The sequence below is a fragment of the Agelaius phoeniceus genome, chromosome 4 (genome assembly GCF_051311805.1).
Source record: "Agelaius phoeniceus isolate bAgePho1 chromosome 4, bAgePho1.hap1, whole genome shotgun sequence".
Lineage (NCBI taxonomy): Eukaryota > Metazoa > Chordata > Aves > Passeriformes > Icteridae > Agelaius > Agelaius phoeniceus.
The window spans coordinates 37,759,320-37,784,694 of NC_135268.1; the positions used below are offsets into that span (position 1 = coordinate 37,759,320).

General features: G+C 36.0%; 1 protein-coding gene across 6 annotated transcripts in view; it reads left to right on the forward strand.

The window, feature by feature from the left end:
- The window catches only part of GALNTL6 (polypeptide N-acetylgalactosaminyltransferase like 6), a 539,467-nt gene that overhangs the window by 280,508 nt on the left and 233,584 nt on the right, over window positions 1-25,375 (forward strand). For all 6 annotated transcript variants that reach the window (XM_077177323.1, XM_077177322.1, XM_077177325.1 and 3 more), the window contains 2 exons: window positions 2,460-2,598; window positions 19,356-19,522. In XM_077177323.1, the coding sequence (XP_077033438.1) occupies window positions 2,460-2,598; window positions 19,356-19,522 (306 nt within the window). The remainder of the gene's footprint in view (window positions 1-2,459; window positions 2,599-19,355; window positions 19,523-25,375) is intronic.

Sequence of the window (25,375 nt, forward strand, 5' to 3'; positions counted from 1 at the left end):
ACGCATGGCACTTTTCTCTACAAAGGGAATCCTTCAAGTCTAATGGTCACCAAAAGTTGTACAGATTTTTTTAATGCTTATCTTTTGAGCTCTCTATTTCTCTCCTTCCAAAGTTCTTCCTAAGGAATAGTCTCTTTTTACCAAAGCTGTTTTAGAGAAATTAGCAAACTGCTTCCAGCTGGATCTGATAGATGGCTCCCCTAGCTAATGATCCCTAGTTAATCAGGAGGAACTGCAGGGTGATAGAGCAGGCAAACAAAAAGCTGGGAGAAATAGTCATGACATTTAAAAAGTGCATAAGCCTCTGTTTTTGCCATACATGAGTATTTTGCTAAAGTGTTAGGAAAGAGTCGTGCTTTGCACCTTCTAGTGCACTTCATGGCTGAACTATACTGCATAAGTGTAAAAGCAATTTGGGCAAATACTTACACAGCATGGTAGGGGAACGTTCTGCCCATTCCTGAGTTGCTCTAGATAGCAACCATGATATCTATACTTTTGGCTTATACACAGTGATATTGCTTCTTATCTGATGGGGAAGAATGGAAAACTGTTTTAAAAATGCTTGTCTTCAGTTTCACTGGCAAGGGACTTTATGAAGAAAACTTTTAGGACAAATACTCATCTGCTGAGGAGCCAAATGCACTCATTTAAGAAAAGCAAAGCAAGAATCAACCTTCATACAGGGTGACTAGCTAGAATATACAGGAAATTTTATAGTAAAAAAATTATTTGCAATAGTATGTTTTAATCATACAAGTAGTATATTTCAGAATGTTCAAAATATTAATAACTACCTGGATAAAACTCTTATTAATAGCCAGTTAAAATATTCACTTTTGGTTTATGTAGAATATATGCTGAAAGAGAGGGGCTAAAATTTCTATGTCTTAGGTTGAATGACATTAGCTTAGTTTTACTTTATTGTGAATCATATTTGATACAATTGTACCATTGAATTTGGAGTAGTACTTTGACTCATTAGCTGCTTTTATAGAATCATAGTTCCTCCCCATTATTAGTATGTAATCATAAAGAGTCACATAGAAGCTCAGTCTCAGATTTTGGATCATGTTAGTGTGTTGCATGCATTTGGGGATAAAAATGACAAAATACCTGTTAGTAATGAAATAGCATAAAGAGAAAGGGTTTCATGATAAGAATTAATTCTCCCCCCCCCCCCTTGTAAGTAACAGTAATTATTGAGTTACTACAGCACCTTTAATTGCATATTTTGTGTTTTTAATGTCTTGTGCTAGTGCGGTGTGAAATAGGGGCACTAACAGAGCCTTATGGGCTTTAAGAATACCACTGGATATTTCCTCAGCCTCTGGTTGCTTTCCTCTTCATCCACTCCTGTAGCTGCTCCTGTTTAGCTGAGGATCACATGCCCTTGATCACTTATTGAATCCAGCTGATTAATTTCTGTATAAGAGCCCAGGTAAAAGGTGGTATTTTCTTAAGAGAGAGCCTGGTGATAGAAGGACAGAGAGGTTATAAACCGATCAATGGTGAGATGTAAAGGAAAGCATATGTTCTTGAGAACCTGTGTAGGCTTGAAGGGTTTTGAAACTCAGAAGAGTACATCCTCTGCAAGAATGGGAAGAGTAAAAGTAGTTGAGAAGAATTGAAGGGTTTTATTTTCTGATTTTCTTTGAACTGTTTTTGGTTTTTTTTGGTTTTTTTATGTTCTCTGCTCTCTTGCTGCAAGAGTTAGAGGTATAGTAGCCTGAGGTAGGTACTAAGCAAGCCAAGTGACTGATGATGAGAACTAACTTGGGAATAAAAAGCTGGAATAAAAAGTCTGTGCTTTACTAGGGAACAAGCAGATGATTTCTTTGAGGGAGCCCAAAGTGACCAGTTTCTGAAACCAACTCCACAGTGCTGTGGTGTTAGAAACTCTAAGTACATCTGTCTTGTCCCTAGGAGTGCAAGGGTGTTCAAGGAACCTGGAGCAAAACATCTGGTTTCCTTATGGTTTCTTCTGGAAGGCTGGACACCCTAAACTTCAGTGCTGAAGTTACGTTCTGAAAACATGAATTGGTGTTAGGTGTGCTGTAATGTAAAGTAACTCAGTAACCAGGTTCCTCATAGTAACTGAAGGGCATATTGCTGGAATGGATCCATTTGTGCATAATTTTGTTATGGAAAAGAAAGGTCTTAGCTTACTTTACTATTGAATTTTTTCTCTATAAAATGGCTTTAACCTGATTGTGTGTCTGAATAGAGGAAAGTTAGATGAATTGGGTGACATCAGAAGGGCTTTTGCATCTTGTTTGCACCTGCTTTCTGGTTTTGTATTGAAAGTAACAGGAGTATTGCTAAAGATAGTGCAAGAGATTTCTTTGAGGTCTTCCAGGCACAGTGTACTAACTGAAGTTCAGTGTAACTTCTTTTTGTCTTTGTAGTACATTTTTTGCTGTCAGCTTGAGGTAAATAATTGTTTTGTTTTGTTATAGGGAAAGGTGAACATGGGAAACCCTACCCTCTTACAGAGGAAGACCATGATGATTCTGCTTATAGGGAAAATGGCTTCAACATATTTGTTAGCAACAACATAGCACTGGAACGGTCCCTGCCAGACATCCGACATCCTAAGTATGTAAACAGTTTCCTGGACTATTTAATTTTTAAGATTTTATCTTTGTGTATCTCTAAATATATTTTCCAGAAAGGTAAAGCATAAACAGTCGACACAAACCAATAATTTCATTTTATAGGAACTGGAAAATTTACCACTGTTGTTAAATCATGTGCTCTGTCATTTAAAGTGACTTCTCATCTGATTAGTTACACATTAAGAATATAAAAGGCCTCTTTTCATTACAGAACGATTTTTATTAAATTTCTGTGTAGTGAATTGGGCTAAAAAGGATTCACATAGTTTCTCATGTTCTCATCTGGTTAATAGCTGCAGATCTTTGGTCTGGGGAGCTGAGTGACAACTTTTATATCATTTTCGGCTGTGATTGCTGAGTCTTTCTTCTGTTTTGTTACATAAAAAGTTAAAACAATGCAATAGCTGCTGAGTGCTGATACATCAGCTGATTTATGCTGTGTAGAACTGTGTAAAAAAAGAACATGCATGATGAACACGTAGAATTTGGGGGCACATGGTGGTATTATTCCCTAAAGCATTAATATAACACAGAGAAATGGGATGAAGGTTATTCTGGAAAATAACCACTGAGTTAAAATCGTGATACAGCAAACCTGAGTTGCTTTTCATGTTGTTTAATTTTTGGCTCCATTATACCAAGAGTAGAACTTCCTATCTGTGACAGGAAAAGGGACACCATTGCCATTGTAGGCTCCAGGCTCTTGCCCTCTAGAGTCATTCTGAAGCTGAACTCTGAAGAGGGAGCTGATTTGATTTGTCTCCCTAGCTGGTATCTTCCCACTCTTTTAATTGGATGTTATGCAACTGGTTTATGGGGGAAAGATGAGACAAAACTAGTGGTCTCCATGACTGTGTTTGTATTTTCCTGCGGATACAATTCTCTCTATTATACAAAGATCCATGTTAAGATATCGTCCTGCTTCTTAACTTATTTTGATAGGAAAAGTTGTCAGAGAACAGAGCTGAACTTCACAGCTTGACAGAAGTTCTCAGTGCAGGGAGAAGAGAAACATCATGGCAACTAGCACATTTTTATGTCAAATGTGCAACTGTCTTTTTCAAAGAATTAATACTATATAAATATTGGCATAGTAAGAGTTTAAAAAAAGAAATTCACAGCAGAGGAATTAACCTTTTTTTAGAGATGTTTCTAATTTAATTTTGATTGTTAATTGCCTAATTTAATTGTTGCATTGTTTTGAGAAAAAAAAAAAACCTGTTTCTCTCTTAATTTGTAAACAATATATTAGGATTGTTTGCATAGGATTAAGTAAAAAGAAACATATTTTTATAACAAGCTATATGTTTTACATACATTCTTTACTTTCTGCATTGACAAATTAGCTGAAATGATATAATGAGTGCTTCCAAGAAGTTTGAGTTCAAATGTACAGCTGTATAGCAGTGAAGCTGTGGTAGATTACATTGTTACTATAATTAATGTGTTCATCAAGCAACTTCCTCTGTTAGCAAAACTGCAGAGGATAATGACTAGACACAAAAGGAAGCTGTCAGGTTTGTCATCCCTTTGTGCTTTTGTAAATTGGTCTTTTGGCAACTTCTCTCTCACCTGCTGCTGTCCTCACAGTCCCTGACATTTCCATGCGTGTCCCCAGAAGCGATGTGTTGTCAGAAGTGACGTGTTAGGAACAAGTCAGTGCCACACCAGACTGTCTCTGCCCTCTTTTCCCCAGCACAAATCTTTTTCTGACTTGCACCTAAGCATCCCATTTGGGAAGCTTGTGGTGCCTGCATTGTTTCCATGTTCTAATTCAGCCAGGTTCCTGTGGCATTTAGTGAAATCTTGTGTGTTTTAGTAGTGTCCTGACTGAACTGACTGGAGTCATGGCCTTCTAACCTTCCTCATGTTAGACACATAAAACAAGTAGCCCATTAGTTAATTGACTGTATCACTTACCATCTAAAGATAAAGAGAAAAAATGTTCTTGTGCTATAATTGCCTACTAAGTAGTGTCTTAATTAAGGTGACAAAGCTGGGCTTAATTCTTCTGATGGCCATACCTTGAAGCAAGTGTATTTCTTGAACTTGCAAGAGTCACAGAAGTCTGACAGTGCTTTCTGACCTACTGTTAGAAACAAGCACATCTCTTGGCTGCTGTGTGTTAAGTATGGCCAGTCTCAAACTGCACCTCACTGTTGGAAGTGTCTCCTCTCTTCAGAAGTGTGTATGAAATGCAAAGTAGTTCACGTTGTGTCACATGACATTGTGCTGCTTTTGGCTGGGGTAGACTTAATTTTCGTGATGAATTTGTGTGTCATCTGTGCTAGAGGCTGGGGCTAAACTACGGCACTAATAGAGTTGCTTTCAGACAAACTATTGGAAAACTATGTAATGTCTGTCTTGAGAAAAGGGTTCTCTTCAGTAACATTTATAGCAGATAAATCAGGTGTGGCATAGCAGGCAGGTCTAGTTTGGCCGTCTTTTGAACATTTTAAAGGGTTTGGCTTTGTGGACCTTCTAACTGCTTTGAGGCCTTTAGCTGTCATTTTATGCAAATTTATGGGAGATGCTAGTACTGTAAACTTTGAGTTTTGACCCTCTGTCTCTATTTATTGTATGCCATTTGCACAGGGAAAATGGTTATCTTCTGCTGAAGATGTATTTCCTGAAAATACTGTCTATGATATGTTTTATAGAACCAAATAGAAATGGTTTTATTGCCCTTAGTAGAGAAAATCCACAAAATTAGCCTTCAAATGCAACAAAACTGAGTGGTAAATCCTGTAATTTGAGTAAAAACTTACTTAAATTGAAACAGCAGCTGTAGTACATTCTACATTTCTATATTCTTCTGAAATAACTTCAAAAATATTATATTCCAAAGTCAAACCAAAGAAACTTGAAGAACCACTTACAAGTGTTTGATTTTCTGGGAAGTATGCAAAGACAGCAGAAAAAACTTGTTCTTTTTAATCCAAATAAATTTTCTTTTTCTGAGTTTCTTGGTAATTTGGGCTTAGGATCTGCAAATAACACCTTCTGCAGGGGGATGGGTGGAACTAAACAAATGCTTACAGGACTGAGCTCTCAGAAATTCAAGTTTTCAAATGTGTTTAATAATACTCTTTTGCTTTTCCTGTGATATTTATAACACTTCAGCAAGATGTTATGATTGATTCTTCTTTCCTTTTTAAGGCAGCAAAATACATGTACTGTAAAAAAATTGTGTAGTGAAACATTTAACTTCTATTCTACGGCTGACTTGTCCTTTCCTGCATCTTTAATATGTTTTTATTGCATCCTTCTAAACATCTCCTGTGCTTTTTTCTGTCTCTCACAGCTGTGCTCAAAGAATTTTTTTTTCCTTTCTGAGTGGTGTTTGATGTCTTGTTTCTGTTCCACTCTTGTGTGAAAGCCTTGGCACAGTGGGTGCCAAGCTACATTAGCTAATTTTCTGTTCTCTGCCCAGCATCACCCATGTCTTTAAGTTTAAACAAAGAAACAATCAAACAAAACAACTTCTTCTTTTCCCCCTCTAATTCTAAATAACAATCTGAAAGAGGCTTATCACCTTAGTTTATTTGGTTTCAGGACTGATTTAGTGAAACTAAGAGTTCTGGTCACCCAAAGTGAAAGCTAACACTGAGTTTTGGGTAGTGTTGAGAGAAAGCAATGGAATTGATATTTAGGGGCTGGAAATTCTCTACCAATATAAGAAATATTTCAAAACCCACAAGAAGAGTGTTTTCATTCACTTCTATTTTCAACTGCTTTGTGTAGTGTAGAATACAACAAACCTGCAAATGCTAGGGAAGAAGTTGGCAGTATTATTTTCTCTTGTAGAAAGAGAAATGCTACTTATTCTGATACTGAATGTACCAGTTGAAATTAATTCTTATCTTCTCCACATTATCAAATATTCTGCTCTTCATACCAGCTTTTCAAACAAACAAAACTGAATCTGACTTGCATTTTGAATAGCGTTGTAAATGTGATTTTAATGAGACTTGGGGGAAGAATTGCAATCATCTAGTCTGAACAGTGAATATAAATTTTGTGACCTATCCTGTTTCAAGCTCTAAGTCTTTTTATACTAGACAATCGATTTTTTAAGCTTTTCATTATTGACTCAAGGAATTCAAGTTAGTCCCTGATACATTTGCAAGCTTTATAATTAGAATATTTTGTTTTGTATGTTTGTATATCTTAATTTCAAAACAGCTCTCCTTTTATCTAAAATTTGTAGGCTATTTGCCGATAACCATATCCTGGAGTGCATCAAGCACAGCATTGCAAGCTAGGCAAGGGAGGGGATTGTCCTGCTCTGTGCTGGTGCAGCCTCACTTTGAGTCCTGTGTACAGTACCACAATGTAAGAGGCATAAAAAAGCTACTGGAGAGCATCCAGAGGAGTATCATGAAGATGAAGGATGTACAGGTGAAGCTGTATGAGATGTGGCTGAGGTCACTTGGTTTGTTCAGCATGGAGGAGACAGAGTGGAGACCTCATTGCAGTCTGCCTCAGGAGGGAAAGAAGGAGGGCAGACATTGTTCTCTCTTCTGTGGTAACCAGTGGCAGGACTCTAAGGAATGGCATGAAGCTGTGTCGGGGAGGTTTAGGCTGGATATTAGATCAAAGGTGTTTTTTTCTCAGAGGGAGATCAGGCACTGGATCGGGCTCCCCAGGCAAGTGTTCACAGCACCAAGCCTGACAGACTTCAAGAAATGTTTGGAAAATGTTCTAAGACAAATGCTGTGATTCTTGGAGTGATTCCTGTGCAGGGCCTTGCTGATCCTTGTGAATCCCTTCCAGCTCAAGTTATTCTATGATTTTATGTCTTGGTAGTCTTAGATCAGATGTGCAAATACTCCCCAGTTTGCCTGAGTAATCTATCACAAGAAATCTCATCCTTTTAAGGTTTCCCTTAGATAGATTCATTTGGTAATGATATTCTTAGCATTCTTCTTGTACATTAAAAATGTCCAACTTGATTATTATAATGTCTGGTTTTTAGCCTGTATGGGCTGGAGTCAGTGTTTTCAATACTTTTCTGCTGGTCTTGCTGGTGATGTATGAAGTTCTGGCTCTTCACTGTCACTCCCAGCAATATTCCTTTTTAGAAGTCTGAACTATGATCATTTTTCTTAGGCATTAAATTTTTCACAACCTTCAGAAGAAATGCATTTTCATAATCAAAGAAATGAGAGTGTTTAGCTAAGGGCTGGTTACATCTTCTGTGTCCTGAACAGTAATGAGGTTTTATTTCTTTCTAATAACAAAACCAAATTTCATTCCATGGGTTCTGCATAACTGAAACTCTCCTTTTCAGTAGCAGAAGCTGAGAGAGTGCTTGAATGGTTCTCTCTCAAAACATTTGAATGCAGTGTGGTTGCTCTCCATTGTATTTTTAAAAGAGGCTAAAATGAGTGTGTAATGGGATTTCTCCAGGCAGTATGTTTTTTGATTGGCTCAATTTTTGTGTTTCTTTAGAGTAGTTGCAGAGTTAACAGAGTTGGAGTTGTTCTTAATCTCTATGTTTCAGTACACTTTGCAAAGAGTTCTAGTATTACTAAACTCATGGGAAAGGGATATAGTTAGACACATAGGCAGGCAGTAGTACATATCTGAATCTCCTAAAAAACTAATTATTGCATTGTATTTAGTTACTTTCTTTTTATAAATACAGTGCATTTGTCACAATCTAGCCTGTCCATATTGTCCCTAAAACTTAAATTTGTCTTTAATCCAATGCTACAAGATAAATTCTGGTTAATTCCCTCTGCAGTCTATCATCTTAGACAGGCTTTGGTTGTCCTGCCTTGCTAAGAAAAACAAAAATTAGATTAACTATTTCAGTATGCTGAACTTAAAAATATTTAATAAATCTTATGGAAGTAATTGGTTATTTCTGTTGATCTGTTGAATTTTTGATCATATGGTGAAGAAGATACAAAGATAGTAGAAGGCTTTTTCTAGTTCTCATTCATTTTGGGGAATCAGAAATGTCTTCAGGCACACATACACATTGCATTACTTCATATTGCTGATTACTTGTATTAGCTTAATTTATCTGGCCACAGAAACCTGTTTAAACTCAAGGTGTGTTTTCAGTGGGTAGTGGAAAAGCTAGAGAATGTTACTGTGCTTTTCAAACTGTTTTGTGTAGTTGCTGAATAATGTGAAAAGTCATGTGGTCCAAAACACGATAGGCAGTGTCCCCATTTCCAGATCCAACCAGATTGTTCTCTGCAATTGCTGCAGGGCATCCCATTTGAAGTGCAGCTCCTCAAAACAGGATCAGGAATATTTTATACCCAAGAAAACCTATGGCTTTCTGTCTCTGTCATGCCTGCTGTCACTTTCTCTGCAGGATATGTATTGATAGGAACAAATAACATGGAATAATTCCCAAGTGCTTTCTGGGTGCCAGTGTGTCTTTTTTATTTAGGGCAGCAACAGCAAAAATATGGCTGAAGATTGATGATTCCTCAACTCTCCTTTTATTGAGAAATGGGCTGCAGTGTTAAATAGGCCAGTGGGGAGAGTCCAAGCCTGATGGGACTGTTTCTGTTTACTGAAAATTATTTGATAAAAGAAATAATCTGTTTATTCACAAGGAGAGAAGTAGTTCTCGTGTATTTAGATGCCTTGCATGTTACTTAGACTCCAGTAAATCCTCCCACACTGCTGAGAAGATAGCAAGCTGCAGTAAACATAACTGTGAAATCTAAACTTAATGGGGACAGGAATTCTGAAGAATATTTACCCTCCAGCCAGTTCTGTACATCTGGGATAGCCAAGTCTATTAGCATTTGGCAGTGGTTAAAGCTTGAACTTTTAACTGTCAAATAATACAACAGTAAAATTGGAAAGTACATCCAGCTTTGCTAAGATTTGTGTCGAATGGGGGATATTCTGGTGTTTTGTATCTTTGAAGTTCATAGGTGAACGTGATGATGTATGTTGTTAATATAGTAGTTTTATGAAGAGCCTCAGTACACCTTACCTCAGTAAGATTGTACATTCTTGGCAGTACATTCTCAGTGGCAACACAATTAGCTGTTGCACCTCAAGTAATAAAGGACAGCAGATGTGCAGCAATGCTGGAATGGAAAAACAACTTGTATTTTGCCTGATTTGATTGTGAGTAAGCTTCTTGAGCTCAAATTTTCTGAAGGCTGTGCTGGCCACAGGATGTGGTAGTAGACATGAGAATTTACCGATCTTGTTGGCACACGTGGTCCATGAGGCCCAACAGCTTTTTCACAGCATTTGTTCCCTTGTTTACCAGCTGTGATTTCAGTATTACAAACACTGGTCAGATCTAGCTATCTTGCCCATTATCTCTTTTATTGTGTACAGGTGACGGTGTTAAGAGGTGTAAGCCTGACCACAAATTGCAGTGAAAAGGAGAGGTGAAGTGATGTGGTAAATCACAGAAAGACTGTCTTTGAAAATTACGTATTTTATGCTTAAGCCAATAGTAAGTCCATGGGCCTGAGGGGATGTTCCCCTGAATGCTGAGGGAACTGATCTCTGTTTGAGGCGCCTCTCAATGGTCTTTGAATGATATCACAGCAATTGAGAGAAGTACCTGAGGACTGATGCAGAAGTGGCTGAGGAGGGAGGAGTGGCTGAGCTTTTAGAAGGTTCCTAGAAGCCTATGGGGTGCCTTTGGAGTATAAGGGCAAGTGGTAATAAGATAACTAGGGTTTCTGGAACGGAAATTTAAAGGGTAATTGAATGTCACAGGTTGGTTTTTTCCTGAAGTAGTTTGCTTTAAAATGCACTTTGAAGTGACAAAAACCTGAATTCTAATCCTGTTTCTTCTTCAGCCATGAAAATGACCTTAAACTCAAAATAGAGGGTTGTTATTGATGGTCGTTTTATTGAGGTTGGCCTTACTTGTGAGAGACAATCAGATAAGTATGCTAGGGTTGAATTAATGAATTTTAACTAGATTTTTTTAAAGAGAAGATCAGAGAAATAACAAAGTGTTTTGAGGGTGTTTGCTTGTGTATGTATTAAATAAATTGGTATGATGTTATTTTTGAATTCACAGGTAACAAAGTGCAAGGTTTAAGCTAAAATATAATTAGAGTACTAGGGTGCCTTCCTATGTGCACTTGCTACTGAGGAATTTTGAGATAGTATAAAATGACTACATGTATTATTTCCCAAGCCTCCTAGATTTAATACATATGGTGCATAGATAAATTTCTTTAAATATATTAATGAATTTTTAAAATTTATAACATCTTTCCATAAGTGATGAGGATTTTAGAAGTCACTGTATCATAAAACAAAACTGTAAACATAAACATGCTTTAGGTCAGTATAGTTTATCTGACTCTTGGGCTCTTCCCTTGGTTAGAGGAACTTTTTGGTTTGAAGGACAAAGCAAGGCAAATTCAGACTTTGATTTCTTCAGAGACAGAGAGTGCTACTGAAGAAACTGTACATGACAGGCCAAAATGAGGCAATTTGACATATAGTAACAAGCACCTAATTCAGCTCCATCAGTTCTGATGCATTCCATGCTGAGGGAAGTCTACATAGAGCACAGGCCTTTGCCTCCTTAGTTCCCAAGACATATTGATAGTGCATTTAATAGCAATTTCACAAACAATTTCTACTGTACAATTTATTTTTCTTCTTTTTCATGAAAATCCTACTTATGTTTTGGAGGAGGTTTATTTGTTCTAGTAAAGTGTTGTGACATTTATTGAGGCCCATACGCAGTAATGCCTGCTTGCTTCCCAGCTGTGAGTCACTGTGAAAATAAAGATTACTTTCCCTGCCATCAGCTCACACCCAAGCTAATTTTACAGCCTTGTCAAATAGCAGGAGAAATTACTAGTTATCACTACTTAATCAGGCTCAGCTGACAAGACTAGATTGGAACAGAAACATGGTGTGACTGAAGCTTGTTGCTGTAAATTGAATACTTTGACATGCTAGGACAATTACTATGTAAATTTCACTGGGAAATGTTTTGTTCTGGTAGCTTATAGAGGTCTTGTCACTACCTGGGGGCCCAGTGGGTGCTGTAGTTTCTTTTAATAAAGTCAAAGAAAAGGTCAGATCTGAAAAAGCAGCTTAGTTAAGAGAGCGAGAGCTGACAAAGCCAGTGGGGAAAAAAAGCTTGAAAATCTTTCTGTTTTGCTTTAACTTTCTCTGGCACTTCCTATAAGAGAAGAAAATTAGAGGTGGGCTACTTTTATGATCCAGAAATTGCAGTAGTAGGCTGCTGCTTTGTTTCCTAAATGCAGCAAAGGGATGTCTGTGAGACACTTAACTTCTCCTATGTTATTATCTATCAGGGCAATTTTCAAGGCTTTTGATGTGTTTGGAAGGCACAGAGCCTGGTAACTTGACCAGAGCATTGCCAGTGGTATCTCTTAGGTGCATAAAACATTGTTGATATGTCTACAGGGTCAAGCAAATTGCTGCTTTTATGAATCAGCTTTTGCTGTCAATTGGCTGGAATGGTGTCAGCACTGCTCTCCTTTCTCATCATTTTAGAAGCCTATATTCTTTCATTTTGTCTTCTGCAGAGGCAGTATATTTCTGCATCTTTCTGTTAACTGTGAAGCTGTAAAGGGGGATCATTTGGAAGTTCTGCATCTTTTCTTAAACTCATGTGCTGAGGACATTTTTTCCCCCCAAATATAAAGTTATCAGGGAAGCAAGCAGAACTCTTATTCCTTGAAGCAAAAAAATACTGTTATTTGTGCCCAGTAGAGTAGGCTAACATACAAAATGAAATCATAATAGTCTTAGGATTTTTAGTACTGAATAAGAAATAAGTGTGATTTAACTCCTTTTCACTACTCTTTTTATGAATAGTCATCCTTTCAGGTTGTGTTTTAAAGGTGCCTCCTGCAGATAGCTTCATGGTGTTTCTGGAACAGTTTTTTTTTCTTCCTCAGGCAGGTTAAAATTTCAGAAATGGAGCAATCTCTGGCTATTTTCTTAACCTTCTGAAAGTCTCCATGCAACTTTGAAGCCAACTCTAAGATTATTTTGTGCAGAAACTTGGTTTTGATTCTTGTTTCAACCCCACAGAAGAATTCTGTATCTCAAAAGAAAAAAGTTGATATTGTATGTTTTAAAGCAAGTTGCAGGGTGTGTCTGTGTGTTGTTTCTATGCATAAGCCTAGAATTCCAAGTACCCAGCTCCAAAACCAAACTGTAGGAGCAACATGCAAAGCTGGTGAAAAGTTCTAATTTGTCAACTATGTGTATTTAATTTTTTACTGTAGAAATTATTTTCAGATAAATTCTACCTTTTTTTTTATAAAGTAATTTGATTTCCAAAACAGTAATGAATTACAAAATTGAATCTCATATGATTAGTGCTTAATTAAGTTTCTAATAGAAGGGAGAGAGGAAGGAGATTCTTGGGGCAGAGACTGATTTTCAAAGCAGTAAGTACAACTTCACAATGTGGATACAGCTCGTGCACTGGTAGACCAGGCCTCTGTTTGTAAAAATCTCATCCAGAAGTCTCTGAGGGACTAATTTAATGATGTAGGGATATTCTATGATAGGAAATACCAGGTATTAAGTTCTGAAATGTCATGGAAAGACTAAACTGATCAAGGAGAGCAATATTTGAAAGCATAATTCAAGGTTCATAACTTTTGATTCATTACCATCTTGAAAATGACATTGTATTTAACTAATCAGCATATTCATCATTTGATGCAAGTTTTTGGTTGTTTGGGTTCTTTTATTTTTTTTACACAAGTGTTGGCATTTATAAAATACTTTTTGGCAAAGTCCACGTTGCTAGTGTTATTTAATAATTCTGTGTATTTGTTCAGTGGCAATGCATAATGCTCCTTTCATGTCCTCTTCTAAACTCACATTGCACTGAACGGTAATGTCATAACTGAAGTAAGAAAATACAGGTGTGAGCTACTTAACTAGCAGGGTGAAGGTTGCTTATCATGGTTATATTCTTGCTAAGTATCTACCAAGACATTTCAGGCTTAACACAGAAGTTATTCTGAGACTCAAGACTTGAGTAAATAAGCTTGAAGAAACCTATCATTTATGCCAAGAAATTTTCAGTTTTTCAACCTTGGATACTGAACCTATTATTCAGCGTTGTTCCATGATGTTCTAGTGCTAGCATGCTGCACTAAAATATGTTATGTTTAAAAGCAATAAAAGAGAGACATCTTGAGGAAAGCTTCTGTTGTACATTACTAAGGCCAGTCTGCAGTATTTTGTTAAGATTATGCAGAAAAGACTTCTGCGAAGTAGATTCCTTTTCTACTTTCAATCGTCAGGTTCTTCACCCCCTTGAATAGTATTCCTGCTGTGAGTCCCAGATATGTACTGCTGCTTCTTCATCTCCTTAGCCCCACCCAACTTGTTGATCCAGGCATTTGGATACTGCCCTCTAGAAATAAATGACCTTGTTTTCAAAAGAGCTTAAAATAATAATATTTTAACCATAAAAATGGTGCCAGCCATTCATTTGTTTGGAAAAGTACAACCAAAAGGTGAGTAGTTACTTGACTGAACTCTTTCTGAACAGTTTTGCATTTCTAAGTGTCTAGGATGAGTGCATGGTGTAAAAATACCAAAATTTAAACTATACACTTTCTTTAAATTAAAAAAATTCACCTAGAGACGACAATGGGCATACTCTTCCCAGTTTGCCTGTATGACAGGACCAGCATGCAATAGGATTACATTATAGAAGGAAATCATTTTGGTTTAATAGTTAACTTGCTGTATGGAATAATGCTGAGCTAGGTTTTTCCCTTGTTTTGTGTGGTCAAATGTGTTACTGGGGAGCTCAGCAATAAAATGGATTCCCAGTCTTCAATAATGAAAGTATTGGTAAGGGATTCCATAAGGTCAGTATTACAGGTACTAAGCTCTGAAGGCCACTGCCTTTTACAGCTCTTGAGAGAAGAGCTTGCATCTGATGAGACTGTGTGGTGAAAGGGCAAGAGAGATAACATGCCCATACGTTGCTGGATTCCAGTCTTGGCTGTGAAATGGGCAAGCTATTTAAATTCACCAGCCTGGTCTGGCAGTCTGTAGAGCTAGGAACAATCCCAAATTCACCCTCTGGAGAAGACTGGAGGCCTGGGTCTATTCAGTTAGGATGAGCCACAGGATGTGCAGATGTTTACTGGTACACTGCATTGGGTGCTGATGGTGTGGCATTGCACATGCCTAGAGGTACAAGCATAGGTGTGAGCTAAGCTGACTGATCAGGATTTCTTGGAATAATTTATGGAAGACAGCATCAAACCTTGAGCACTTAGGCCTCCAGTTCTGTAAATGATCACTTACCAGCCTCTAAAGAGGAGGCTGCGTTATTCCTGTAGCTGAACAAGGTTAGCTGAGGAAAACAGTGTGAGGTTTCTGAGCAATGTGAATGAGTGGCACCTCAAGCAGTAAACATTAAAAATATTGCTGGACTGAGCTATTTGGTTAGCTGAAGAAACACAAGTATGGAAGTCAGGATTAAAAGTGAGGAAAAATGTAATGAAAACAGTGAAAGACTAGTCAAATAATGTGTTCTTAGAATCCTTAAGTATTTATCCTCTTATCAGTATGGGAATGATGAGCATACATATGTAGCCAGGGCTGATTAGAGAAAACACTTTCATGGAAATTATAGTGATCAAAGACATAGTGAAAAATCAGTTCGTTATCCTAATTTCAGGTAGACTGATTTAGTTTTCTGCCCTCAATCCCAAAATTATAAAATATCATGACAAGATTTTCTTTTGAAACTTTGTGTGTTTATACAAATATATAGCTCATTCAAACAAGCTATTTTATAATATATATGTAGATTGAGTTAACAGAGTCAAATAACCTCTCTTCAACATCATTTGCTATTTAAATCAGTCTTGTTAATGCAGAGTCCTCATATGTTATTTTAAAAGTTAATCCAGTTTAAAGTGTCACTACGGCAAAAAACTAGTCCTGATAGAAACAAGCTAAAAATAGCAAATAATAAGTTCCTATTAAAATTATTTTGAAAGACCTAGTATTTGTATCCATTTTTCAATTCCCCTCTGATTCTTTTTTCTTTTTAAATTCCTTAATCAAAATATGATGTGATACTAAAGCTGTACAGTATATATTTGCCTTTATCAGTTGAGCTATGATTTCATAATTAAGAGGAGAGCTTAATGATGTTGATTGACATCAGGTACATTGCAATCTTTTCTACACTGAGTTACATCTTGGAGCAAACCCTTACTTCACTGAAGCTGGCTGAACTGCCTATCTGTCCATCTTAAATCTACTAACCTTTTTTGAGTATTGATTTTAGGATTTATTTCCAGGCCTTTATAGATTTTCTAGTATTTCAAGCCTCAGTGAAAGTCATTGTGCTCTTTGGACACTTCATTCTGCCGTTCAAACTACCTGAATGATACTTACTGTCCACATAAAGCCTGCATTCACCTAGTGTGCAAGTTATTTGCAATTTCTTTATGTGGAGGATGACAATTGGAGTTCATGTGTGCTATAAATACGATAATTTGCTGAACTGATACAAGTTTGATTGAGTTTTCCACCGAAATTTTTAGGCTCTGGGAAGAATATTATTTTACTCAGTAGTAGTTTAAATATTTCTGTAGGTAGTCAGTTCAGTTTCATTTTACCGTAATTTAGACAGTTTTACCTAATGTATATGAGGTTATGGTAATCTTTTATATGTAGCCTTTTTCCTGTCTACAGCAAACCTTGCTTTATTTTTTATTTTAGTGAATTTTGATAATAGTGTATTCTTCAGGAAATATGTAAGAATCTTGAATTGCAATGTCTCATTTCTTTGGAGACTCAAGAATTTCCCTTTTAAAACAAGAAGCAATGTCTGTAGCTTCTAAGTAGTCTTTTTTGTAGCCTTTTTTGTATCACTTCTAAAACTCAGGATATGAAGAAGCACACTTGTGGACTTGGAACAAATGGTGCATGCATTATATATGTTTATCCTCATGAAAATACATAGCTTTATTCTCATGGTACATCCAGTGTCTCAGCTGTGGAGGTCTAACTGCATCTCTGTTGCAGTTCCTGGGACTTTTCTGAACATGACAGCTGTTCATCAGCTCTGTCCTGCAGCCCATCAGAGCACAGAGCTAGCTACCCTCTGCTATGGACCACGTTGAATAGAACTTCAAATAAAATGGATTTCATGTAAGGCTTTTTAAGACAGTGATCATCTGTTGCTGTTAGAGTCCCATGACAAGAGAGCAAGGGGCTAAAAATGAGCAGAATTCCACTTGATGAAGAAAGGCAAGTAAAGCACTGCTATGAAACCTAGCAAAAATGATTAAGTTTAAGGTTTCATTTCTATGAATTTGAAATCTGGCCAGTTTTTTTTAAAAAAGCACAAAAGAATGTTTTGGTGGTTTGTGGCTTTTGCTAGAAATCAATTCACATATACCTTTACAATGGCAATCAAAAGTAAATGTAAATGAGGATTAAAGGTCAAAGTTGAATGATGGAGAAATCTTAAGAAAGTGTTAGATGCTTTCCTCTTTTAAGTGTGGCTCTGTTTTAGATCAATCTGTTCAGCAGGAAGAATAGAATATTTGTAGACTAAATCCATCAGTGTTGCTTCTCCTTCTCAGCACTTTAACATAATGCAATTACTCTGACACTGTCAATGTGAATATCCAAATTTAATGACCTACCCAATCCTTACATGCATAAGGTTACAATATTAACCATGCAAATTTCAGTACAACTGCTTTCAAAAGTTATCTTGTACTGGAGGGCTGACTTTTTAAAAAATAAATGGCATTCTGATGTGTTTGGGTGTTTTGGGTATTTTTTTTTCCTCTTACTCTTTAGAAGTTGTTAGTCTTACATATGTGAAGTTCTTTTGCTTGGTTTGTTTTTTTTTGGCTTGGCTTGGGGTTTTATGGAGATGAAAACTTACTAGTTTGAAATCATATTTACTAGGAGTCAAAAATGCTGAAGGAAAAACTTTTGCTTTTAAAAATAGTGGGAGAGTTCCATGTATGTCTGTTAGTTGCATTTGTTCTAGTCCAAGAAGCATCACTGTTGACAGACAGCTGGCAACAATAGGTGTTGGTTTTGGTAGGTGGCTTTCTTATTTTGCTATCTGAAACAACTACGTATTAATAATGGACTTCATTTGTTCTACTTCTTCCTACAGATAAGAATAAAAAATTCTACTAAATTCTTTTGCTGCAGTGGATTTTCTTTTTTTCACAAAACATTTAAATATACATACTTAGACTTTTCTGTCACTAGATAATGAGCACTGCTTTCTCCAGAACTTCACATTATTGCAAAGCATCTGTTCATTTTCCAATGTGCATGTCTGTTTTACCAGCAAGCTGCTTACTAAAATGTTTCCACAGTGGTTATTTCAGAAAATGACTTGTCATTAAATTAATTTGCACTGGGTTTTAGTAAGAAAAGTCTGAACTACAAATTTAAATTTTTTTTTTTTAGTAAAGTATCTAAAACCTAGTTAGTTTATTTATAGCTACGTAACAGTTAATATTTTGCAAATACAACTATATTAGCTATGAGTTTTTATTATTTCTTTGGAACATTTCATCAGTGTGGTAGCTGTATAGTGTATTGGTAAATACTGATTTCTAAGTGACACTTATAAAGAGGAAATGCAAACTAAGCTGCAAATATATGTAAATCAAAACTATTCTGTAGCAGTTTTTGATATGCATAGTTACACTTTCTAACAAGGAGCAATGATATCTATACTTTTTTTTTTTAACCCTAGAATTTGCAGGGCTAAACTTTTAATTTTGTTTGTTTATTACAAAGCTGACAGGTTTCTGCTCTAGGGATACCTTTATCAGGATGTGACTTTCTTTTGAGGAATGAGAAATCGTTCACTTGATTTGTCCCCAGAGGTGAAAATGACAGGCTTTGTTAACAACAGAGGAATGTGTTCCTTTTTTCTTTTTTTCAACAAAACATGAAAGATGCAATCCTATCAGTTGCAGTAATCTAAATATTTGTCATAAAATATTTTTGGATATTAGGAGACACTGATTTGCATGGCCATTATTTATTTTTGAATGTTATGTTTTTTCTTTTCGAAATGTGTTAGAAACTCAATATTGAAAACAGTCAGGTTAAGCATGGATATTCCATAACCGCTGTGTAATTAAGATGTGGAGTGTACGGTGCTTTCCTTTCAAAGATGAAAGCTTGTTTACATTTCCTTGTTTATAAGTCTTCACTTCCAGAATTGTGTTGCTTTATGTCTATACTTAATAGGAACAGTCATTTTGGATCTGTAGATGCAAAGTTGGAGTTGTATGTGTGGATGTTGTTTGTTGTATTGTAAGCTAGTATCACCCAGGATAACACTGAATTGTTTTCTAGAGTTTATCTCTTTGTTGACCAAACGATCACTTCAGATTAGCTTCATATTATGCTCTGGAATTCTTTTTGATAAGAGGATTTGGTTTTTGTAAATGATGTCATAGAAAATATGTCATCTCTCATACTACAGGAAAAAGTTTTCAGTGAAAGAAAATAATTCCAGACAGTTAGATTTTTTTTCACTCATTCCACTTAAATTCTGTCATTGTTCCAATTTCTTTTGTGTTGTAAGCATATGTTTTAAACAATCCAGCTATTTTCACATGAAATTACTGCTTGATTGCATTGTTGGATTTTATGCCAGAAACCATGTTGGTTGGATGGCCCAAATGGATGACAAGACATGCCAACTCGGATTTTCAGTATACTTACACAATTATTTCCTTGCCTCTGCAGCTGTAAGCACAAGGTGTACTTGGAGGCACTACCCAACACGAGCATCATCATCCCGTTTCATAACGAGGGCTGGACCTCGCTCTTGCGCACCATCCACAGCATCATCAACCGCACCCCGGACAGCCTGATCGCAGAGATCATCCTGGTGGATGACTTCAGTGACAGAGGTAAGGCCCAGCTGCTTTTGTTCTAACTTGAAATTTACACTGCAGTGTGGTCCAGAGAGAAACTAAAGGGACACAAAAACAGCCTTGAAGTACCCTTTGATTGTTAGCAGGAATAAGCATTTATAAGATGCTTTTGTTCTAGGTGGCACGAGTACTGAAATTCGTGTCAAAGGGAGGAGAGACTGTCAACTGTTAATTAGGCTTTATTAATGTTGTATTTTGAATGTTATTACTGAAATACTGCAAATTTTAGTATTTCATCATTTCCCTACACTTCTCTTCTACTCTGAAAATACATCACCTTTGACCATTTTGGAAGCAACTCATTGGCTTTTGATTCTGGAATTTTATTGAGCTAGGCAGATTAACGTACTAGTACAAAATAGCCATACAGAGAAATGAGGCTTTTTTGAATGAAATGTGAAAAAATGCTTTGGAATAGTTGATCAAATTTTACATCATTTATATATAGTAAAATTAAGAAAATGTCAATCACTTAATGTCTTACGCTACCATCACTTCTTGAATGCAGCGGAAAAAATTAATGCCTCAAGTTCTTAAAATTAATTTTAACAGTTCTTTAGGTAAAATTCCTCCATGATAAGGATATAGAACTAGGAAATAGAGCTGGGGGTTTTTTTCCAATTTCAGTTCATCCCTTAGAAGTTTAAGCATGAAGACCTTTGACTTTGGTGTTTTGCAGGCTAGGTTTTCTGTTTCTGTTGAAACATCGGTTGCTGGTGTGTATGTTGGCTTTGTTATGAGTAGGCTGATAGCAAAAGAGAGAATTGCAACCTTAGCTAATGTTTTACTTAAAACCTTTGTCTCAGCTAGGAACTTAGAGAAGCAGTTTTTTGACCTACTGTTTTAAGAAGCCCCCAGGTGAGTGAGAGAAATATTAGTAGAGCGCTGCAGTAGCAGAACCATTTTTGTAAGATTTTTTTAACTTGATATTTCAGGGTTTAGAAAGATAAATGCTGCACACATCTATCTTGCCCTCTCATATCTGCTGGTTTACTTGCAATATGTCCTTTGATGAACTGCCTCTCGATCTGTAATGCAATTTAAGTGAAATTGTAAAGTGAGTACAGTTCTGACTATTCTATGTTTATGAAATCTAGACCACAGATGAAAGTTTTGGAAATCAGACCTGTAAAACAGCACACACAGGCTGTTTCTGCAGGCTAACAATTTCCTAGCAGTTAACAACTCAAAGGGAAGTCTGTAAGTTGGTTTTATGAGGTATCTGACAAGTAAAAAAGCTGTTTTTCTTTTTCTCCCCATTTTTTTTTTCTTTTTGGCTGAAATAGCAGCTATTGAGGCTGTGCTTGCTCAATATGGTGATACTGTAGCATTTTTTAATGAAGAACATAATTGCTACAGTTGATGCATTTTAAAATATGCTAGTGTTTTGTAAAGCTTATCTACTTCCAGATTATTAGAAAAATAATTAATGTCAGTAAACAGACTCTTGCTCTTACTTGCATGCTCTAACTTAGTTTCTGCTGATTGCTGAAAGAAATATTATTGCTATAACACTATAAAAATCTCCATAGTCTTCATTTCCAGTTATATAAAGCTATCTGACTTTTCAGTGGAACAGTTTTCAGCTGGAAGAAGTAGTTCATATAGCATAGAAATGCTTAACAAAAGTGTTTAATATCAATTTGAAAACCTGAAAGAAATCTACAAAGCAGACTTACATGAAGCTGGACCTAGAAGTGTGGTACTGCTAAAATAATTTACTTCTGTTTATTGGTGTTATTAAAGTAAAGTTCAGAAATGTGAATGGTTGCCAGTTTTTATCATACTGGGTACTGTATGTTTTAAGAAGAGAGATAACACAAGAAAAATCTGCTGCAGTCTCTGCTCTGAATTCAGTAACATTGACTTTGAGGTCAGGTCAGATGAATAATTTTGGTACACCTGAAGTGGGTTTAATTCTTGTATTTGTGATCCTCTAAATTTTATTTAACTGAGACTATATTGTGTTTTCTTTTGCTCTTTTTTCTCTTCTATAAGGTGGTCACACACAATAGAGTTGGATTACTTTATATTAAGAAAATGTTGACTGATATCTAGCTCTGTCCCCTCCCAGTTCATAAAATAACCTGTTTTTAGGAAGTGGCAGATTCTTTTACTGTTTAGTTACCTTTCTAAGACTGATAGGAGTAAAGCAGCATAAGATATTGAGGCTAGATTAGGCAAAAAATTAAGTTTGTATGTTCAGTTGTCAGAACTCATAGAATCATTGCAAGTCAAGTTTACTGCTGTGTTGAGGCAGTATAGTGATTAGTGATAAATTCATATCCCTTTTCCTTATTGTATAATTTCTTCATGAAGCTGCAGATGCCATGTAGCTGACAAATGGCTGTTATTTAGTGAAATCAGTTGTATGTTGTTAAAGTGAGTAAAAATGTTATTAATATGTATGCTATTCTTGTTCCATGACTTCATATTATAAGGGGAGAGTTTTCTGTTAGCAATCTAAACATCATGTGTATGGTATTTTAAAAATAGTGATTAAATGCAAACACTTTTCTTTAAAGTTTTCTATTAATCTTGCTGTTCCTTTTTACAAACATCTGGGAAGTTATGAAAAGTCAGTTCCTATTAGAAGCAGTAAATGAGGAAAAGAAGAAATATGAAAGCTGTGTAAAAGATTTTTTTAAAAAAAGGCTCCAGCATTTTTCCTTTTTTTAAACTAATGCCAGTATAAATACTGAAATGCACTGAATAAAACTTTTAATAAGAAATGATGAAAATGTTTTAGTGAACCGCTTAATACCAGGAGTTTGCTGGTTCATCTGCAGAATAACTTGTGTGCCTTCATTTTATTCATATGCACTCCTTTTGCTTTTATGATCAAAACCTAAATCTTTAGATAGTTCATGCATAATATTCCGCATAAATTATGACATTTGGATGTTAAAAAAGTAAAAGAAAAGCTGCACATCTTTAAAAATCAATATAATGCAGAATAAAAACTTGGTATTATGAGGGAGGTAAGGAAATGTTATGAAACATGAAAGTGCAATATTTGGTTATGGACAGATTTAATATTAAAAAACTACATTAATATTAGAAGTTACATGTGACAAAAAAAATGTAGATTTAGATATAGGTACACAGTTGCAAGATTTCTTTATTCATGTAATTTATAGAGAGTGTTTGTATTTAAAATGGTGAACCAACAGGTAGGAGAAAAATGTCTGATTTAGTGGAACTCCATTTCAGCAAAAATAACAGCTTTGATTTATATTGTAAATGCAAATGGCAGAATGTTGGTGGACTGGTGAGATGAAAGGGGGCTGAATCTGAAGTTCATAGGTGCTCTAATAAATGTAAAATAAATCCATTGTCACTTAACAAGCACTATAAAACAGAGGAAAATAATAGGCTTCTACTTAGCTTGCCTTAGAAAGCTATGGATACAGTAAGAGTACATTTTAATGATGTGCATAATTTTGCATACTAAAGCGTGCAAAGTGTTTCTGATTTTGTGATGGATTTGGGGCTGCAGATCCAGTACCTGATTCATATAAGCCCTGTATTTCAAACTCAAAGTTAAAGACCTATCAGTTTCAGTGTAACCTACCACAGAAAATCAGCCTTGATATTTGAGGTACCAGAACACCTCTGTGTCATTATCTGCAGTGGCTTTGTGTGCAGCTCTAGTTTTGTGATTCTGGTTCCTGGGAAAATGAGCCTTGTTGAAAGTGGCTTTTTTTTCTGGGAAGGTTTTGGGGTTTGTGAGAAGGTTGTTTGAAATGAAAGGTGGGGAGGATGGGTTTGCAGGTTTTATATTAAAGATTGGGTGTTTCTTGTTGACATAGTTTGCTCTGAAGTCAGTCTGTCAGCATACAGATATCTGAAAAGGGGCAAGAAGCAGAATATGGGCAACAGTTTTAAAGGAAAGGGCAAAATGAAAAAGAAAGCAAGTTTTCATTGGTTCAGTTATGGAACATCTTGCATTTACAGAGGAACACTAAAAATTCTAATTAATGTTTTAAAACTTTGGGGAAACATAGATTTGCATAATTCATTAGTTTAACAGTTCATGTAGGTTGTCAACATATGATAGATTTGTACATCAACTTTCATTTCTTTTTATGTTTTAATTACTTTATTATCATAGTCAGACTTGTAAACTGTTGCTAACACAGTATATGCCCATGAATGTAAATTTGACTTACAAAGGATTTTGACTTTACCCTGTAGTTCTTGAACCAGTACAGCACCTATTATAAGAAAAAATAAACAATGCCACAACCAACAATAAAATTTATTAGCAGTAACAGTTATTTGGCAGTATTTTAGTTTGAAAAAAAACCCTCAGATCTGCCAAGGGAAAAAAAGGAATTTGAAAACTTAGTAGCCTACAGCTTCTTGGTCAACTAGTTCCTGTCAATGGCAATGAACTGTTTTTTTGGTAGAAAATGACAAACTAGGAAATTTTCCTTCATGTTGATGAGCCAGTCCCTTCTCCTATTGCTGTCTATTATGTTCTCCTGTATCTGTCCCCTTGGTTAGGTCTGTTTTCTGCATCATTCATTTGAGAGTATCATGTTGTCTCCTATCAGGTACCATATGGTTTGTGTCAGACCTCTGAATAGGCCAGTTTAATAACATGGAAGTCAGTGTGCAAAAGCAACTTGTGTTTACTTTGTCAGAGCTGTAGTTGATCAATGAACTTCAGTGCCCATAATGTGGTTTTTTGCTGTGAACATGGAAGATGAGCTGATGTGTGATTGGGGTTTTTTAAACTGTAGTTCTGTAAACTACATTGGTCATATTATACAATAATGGTAAAGGAAGAGAGTTTGTGCTAAAAGCAAAGCAACTCTATCAGACTATCAGATTGTACCACTTTCCACTGAAGGAACACATGCTATTGCGTGAAGTGGAAATTCCCTGTATTTTGTTTGTAGACAGTTTGTAACACGTCATTGAAATTCAAATGTGTGGATGCTTGGCTTCAGATTATGGCTAGATGTAACTTTCTGACAAAAGGGAAGGGAAAGTTTTATATTGTATGAATGACTGTCTTGTCATAGGAAAGCTTTGCTAAAGACAGAAAGTGTCTGTATGATGAAAGCTCATGTCTCCAAAAATTGCAGTGTTAGGCATAGCTTGTGTAAGGCATCATTTGTGAGAAGGTAAGGGTGACTGTACATATAAATCTGCTAGGTTTGTAGGCAAATAGTTGTACCTGAGGCACAAAGCCTTACCAGCTGGGAAGCCTGTTGCTACAATCAAGTGATTATACAATGGTAAAGAGAGATGTTTTCTGCTTAGTGAAGAATTTGTAGTGGCTTTCTACTTGCTTAATGCAGCATCCTGGAAGCCAGGGTGACCCCAGCAACTTGAGCTGCCCTGTTCATTTCACTGATAGCATAAGCAAAACCTTCCTGGAGCAGAGTTTAATCAGCAAAGTTTTCAAGTAATGTTGACCTTAATATTAACGTATTACTGCATCATGTATACTACATCAGAAAAAAAATAAAATCTTAACTTATAAGCCTATATGAAGGTGAGCCTCACATTTTAAAGTGATTTAAAAAAAGGAAGAGGCCAAATAGAAAATGAAACAAATTCCATTTCAAGATGACTGTATTGACTAGAGATCTAACTAAATGCAGGATTTACATTTTTATACTTGTGATATTGAGCCATAAAATGCTTCTTTCATCTCCTCTACAATGCACTCAGTTACTTGAATTTCATGAAACTTGGACTTGCTTCTGGTCAAAATACTATCACTGTAAAAAGTACAACTTAAAACCTGTATGTGCATAGGTTGCAGTAACCTGACATGAATCTGTAATACCAAGTTTTCTGTTCTTCACTCGA